The sequence below is a fragment of the Camellia sinensis genome, chromosome 14 (genome assembly GCF_055761805.1).
Source record: "Camellia sinensis isolate YWXY chromosome 14, ASM5576180v1, whole genome shotgun sequence".
Classification (NCBI taxonomy): domain Eukaryota; kingdom Viridiplantae; phylum Streptophyta; class Magnoliopsida; order Ericales; family Theaceae; genus Camellia; species Camellia sinensis.
The window spans coordinates 51,068,866-51,073,597 of record NC_138974.1 but is presented as its reverse complement, the minus strand read 5'-3'; the positions used below and the strand labels follow the sequence as shown (position 1 = coordinate 51,073,597).

Below are 4,732 nucleotides of genomic sequence, written 5' to 3'. Positions count from 1 at the left end.
CCACTAAAAATATCACCACTAATAGCACTAATGCATTAAAAAAGTAAAAAAAAAAAAAAAAAAAAACACAACTCCAAGACCAAAACATCACATCATTAATGGCGGGACCCACTACCACCTAATTAGTGGGAGTACTAATTAGTGCTCCCAAGCATTTTTCAAAGTGATTTTTAACTCATTTCCCAAAAAGGCTTTATATAACGCTTGGGACCCGTACTACAGTATACTCAACAAGAAAAATGCTTTGGAGCTTTAATTCTTGAGTTCTAAAACTAGTTCTAATGAGTTAGCAGTGAGCTCCACTTATTGTGATGTGATGTTTTGATCTAGGTTTTTTTTTTTTTTCTCCATACCATGTCATTGGTGTTCTATTAAAGTACTAAAATTAGTGCTCCGAATCATTGTTGTACTCAACAATTGGCCTCAATAATTAGATCATATTTCAAGACTTTTATTATATCTATAAATTCTAATATAATCCAAGCACAGCAAACGCTTAGGAATAGAAAATTTTGGAGACAGCATCCTTAACCACCATCTAAAATCCGACAATGACCTAAAATAAGCATTCACATATACATGTCAGAACTGATTGGCTAAAGTTAACATGGAGGTGGTGGGTGGTGTTGATTTTGACACAACATGGAATATCAAATCAAACAGTAGTCTCAGAGCCATTGCTGTTGTTGTGCTGTTTGATTGAAGAGTCTGTGGAGAGGCTAACTGGGTATTTCAGGGCATTAAGCTCAACCTTCCTTAGAGCAGCTTTGCCAAGGTCAACACCACAAATGTCAGAGAGTCTGACAAGGTAGAGCAAGACATCTGAAAGCTCTTCACCAAGATGTACCTTTTCTTCTTCTTTCCAATCAGGGAGTCCCTTTGGTACCTCTCCTTTCCACTGAAATATTTCAGACAGCTCCCCAACTTCTCCCACCTGTGTGGATTATCAAAATCAAAATCATCAAAAAAAAAAAAAAAAAAAAAAAAAAAAACCACTACTGCTTTAGCCAAATCTCTGACGACAACATGTGAATATGATCAAAGGAAAAGAAAATACACTGTTTTGATTTGATTCTGTTCTCTATTTCTGGGTGTGACATTAGAGAGCAATTGTAAAAAAGGAGACATGTGGGTTCTGAGCATTTTGGAGATAACAAAAGATATGGGCCAGTGTTTGTACGGTTGCTGAATCTAGGCAGCCTAGACCATGTTTCAAAACCCTAACTTGGGATCTAAGAAAAGGAAATGCTAATAAACTGTTCTTAATGATGGTACTTATGTAAAAAATATATTAGAAGTGTAAAAGAGAGAGAAAATTAAATGGGCATATGTAAAATGTGTATAGAGATTGTGACTTTTATGGCATTATATTGTCTGAATGAATGCGTATTCATCAGTACTTGACAAGTTTGTTTACAAAAAGTAAAAACAAAAACAAAAACAAAAACAAAATAAAAAGTAAGTTAAAAAAAAAAAAAGGAAGAAGAAAAAAAGTTAATGCTACACTACTTTCGTAATTTTTCACATTATTATAGAAAACAAATTTGTTCACCCACAATACACCATTACAATTATTATTGACCCTGCTTAAAGTGTGAATTTTACTATTTTCTAGCAATCAAAAAGTTCTTATTGTTCACATATTTAGAACTTTTTGAGTGTCAACAAAATTAGACACACGGTGGTAATATTGTGATATGAGTAATGTTATATAGATTAATAAATTAATTTTTTTTAAAAATTTAATGATGTAATATGTGTTATATAAGTTTAATTTTTGACTATTTAGTTAAAAAAATGGAAATTTTAATTTTTTACGAAAAAATGTATAATAAAATATTATAATAAAATCAAAATGACCGTTCTATCTTTATTGACTTTTTGACTTTTGAGAAGTTGAATTTAAAGGGCAAAATAATAATTTTACCCTCTAGGCTTCCCCCAAATAATATGAATTTTTTGACTTTTTTAATGAGTTTTTAACTTTTGTAAGTTATCCTCGTTTGGGAACAAGTCATTTTAATAATTTATTTTAATTTTTTACGAAAAGATGTGCAGAAAAATAAACAGAGTAATGTGACAACTTATAATATTTTTTTTCATTTATTTTTTAATTATCAATCAACCATTTATATACAATCATTAAATCTAAAAACTGAGTGAGAAGAATAGACTTATAAATCATTTTCCTTGTCAATGTGATAGTGATGTAATCCTTACATAAGATACAAAGTCGTTGAGCTCGAAAATGGAACACTCCACAAAGTTTTAAATAAAAAAGCGCAATGCTAAAGCCCTGTGTATTTATAAATTTATTTACAGTAAAGTATCCAGTGGCGGAGTCATAGTGGGGTAAAGGGGTCACGTGTCCGTGGGTTTTGAATTTTTTTTTTTACAAATATAAAGAAAATATTTTAAATAAAAAATTATAAAATTTTATTTAAAATAAAATATTAATGACATTTTTCAAATTATGAGAATAATAATAGTCGTTTTTTTAATTGAAAATAAAGATATAATAATAAATCATATTATTATCTATGAAAATTTCAATATAATTATTATGTGTATTATTATTGACGTACAATTATAATTAATCTCAATGAAAATATGAAATTTATTAAATTATTAGTTATATTTGACAATTGGGGTTCATTCTCTATGTGTGTGTTTATTATTAGTTGGTAATATCATATATCAATGATGACGTGATATTACTATTATATTAAATTTTTACTAAAATTTTGTATAAAAAAATACTTTATCATTATATAATTTATTTTAAAACTTATATCCATGACTCTTTTTTTTTTTTATTGTCTATGATATACTAATTACAAATAATATATATATTTACTTTTCTTAAAATCAATCGTAAAAATTTATGTGAAATATTTTTATAAAATTTTTCAATGTTATAATTAGTAAGTCCTTCCTCTGATTTAATTTCTTGATTCCGTCACTGGATTTATCATTATTAAATGAGTAACAAACCAAAAGTTAGTACATATTATACTACATATTATAAATTATTTCTAATAATCTCAAATATTTTTGATAAAAAAATAACAAGTTGATTAATATAATAATAGATCTTCCAAAAACAAAAGATTGGGAACATTAAATTTTATTACAACAAATTGGAATTATTAATTGGATTCATAGTCAAATCTTGAAAACATCTCACACAGAATGTGAAAGAAAGAGTATACTCTCAACCACAACTGTAGTGTTTGGTTTAATTTTTAAATTAATATTTGAATTAAAAAATTAAAAAATATGTTTGATTAATAAATTTTTAATTTTTTTTTAAATTATATATATATTTTTTTATTTATATTTATTTATTAATAAATAAATCAATCATTTTTTTTTCTCTCCCCTCTCATTCTCTATATTTTACACATTGATTAATCACATTCAATGTGTTTGGTTTGAGTTTTTTTGAATTATGTTTTTTGAAAATTGAGTTTTTTAGTTTTCGTATTTTTTTGTTTTTAGTGAATATTTTTAAATTTTTAAACATTTTTTTTTACTTTTTTAGATGCATCTTACTTAGATGTATCTAAAAAGTAAAAATTTTGTAAAAAAATATTTTTAAAAATTAATAAATATATAAAAATATAAAAAAATATACTAAATTCTCGTATTTCTTTTATATTTTTTGATATTTAATGAATTTTTAAAAAAAATTTCAAAATTCTTTTACTTTTTAAGTATATGTATGTTAAGCATATTTAAAAATTAAAAAAATTAGTATTTAAAATATTAAAAAAATTCAGTAAAAATAAAAAAATACGAAAAAAAAAAAAAAATTAAAAAATATTTTTAAAAAATGATAACCAAACATGCTCCTCACACTCATTTATTCGTCTAAGAAAAACAAGAAAAAAAAACATACACATCGTCTTAAAATTATTTTCAAAACTCATAATTAAATAAACTTTTAATTTTCAATAACTTATCTCCCAAAATATAACTCAAAACGTTTTTAAAAAACTATACCCCAACAATCTTTCTGGCAAGTGCGTGAACAAAATGACTTCGGAATACACCAACATCTATCTATATCTCTATAGAGAGAGAGTGAGAGAGAGACGATATAAACATACCAGAGCCAAGAGGAGGTTTCTAGGGCTGTGAAAGCGGTCCCAATCTCTTTCCTTTGCAAAGTCAGCCATTTTGTTCTTGAGAAGGTCGAGGGTTACACTTTCATCTCCTTCCAAAACCCCAGTCATCTCTCTTCTCACACTATTCAGACCAGACCACAAGACCAAAACACAACGAAAAGACAGATGTGGTACAGATCAAACTCTATTGTTTTCTCAATTATTTGCAAGACAATCTATTTTATATATACGAGAGAGAGAGACAGAGAGATGTTTTGTTGTTCGGGAATTCGGATACGGCGTATACCGGCTATCACCGGTTCAAAACTAAAAGTACACTACACTTATAATACACGGATTTTCGCGCGGATCCTTGGGGTACCCTCGTGTAATACGGGGTCCACACGCTTTTTTTTTTTTTTCATAGAATTAATTTTAATTTATTTATTCTTCTCCAATCGTATTATATGTATCAATAAGTGTATTAACTAATATTATACATATTATAAATATTAATTTTTTTTAAAAATTATATCATATTATCAATTAATATATTAATTAATATATTAATTAATACATATAACATTATTTTTTTAATTCAGCTGTTGATAGATAAAATATTC

The 4,732-nt window shown here is 26.4% G+C and overlaps 1 protein-coding gene across 1 annotated transcript; it reads right to left on the bottom strand.

Annotated features, from left to right (window-relative positions):
* Positions 1 to 417: 417 nt before the first annotated feature.
* On the bottom strand, positions 418 to 4,472 carry LOC114317937 (uncharacterized). The gene is made up of 2 exons (XM_028264739.2): positions 4,113 to 4,472; positions 418 to 934 (listed from the first exon to the last, which is right to left on the bottom strand). The coding sequence occupies exons 1-2, from the start codon at positions 4,236 to 4,238 to the stop codon at positions 656 to 658; spliced, it is 405 nt and encodes a 134-aa protein (XP_028120540.1). The 5' UTR covers positions 4,239 to 4,472; the 3' UTR covers positions 418 to 655.
* Positions 4,473 to 4,732: the final 260 nt, after the last annotated feature.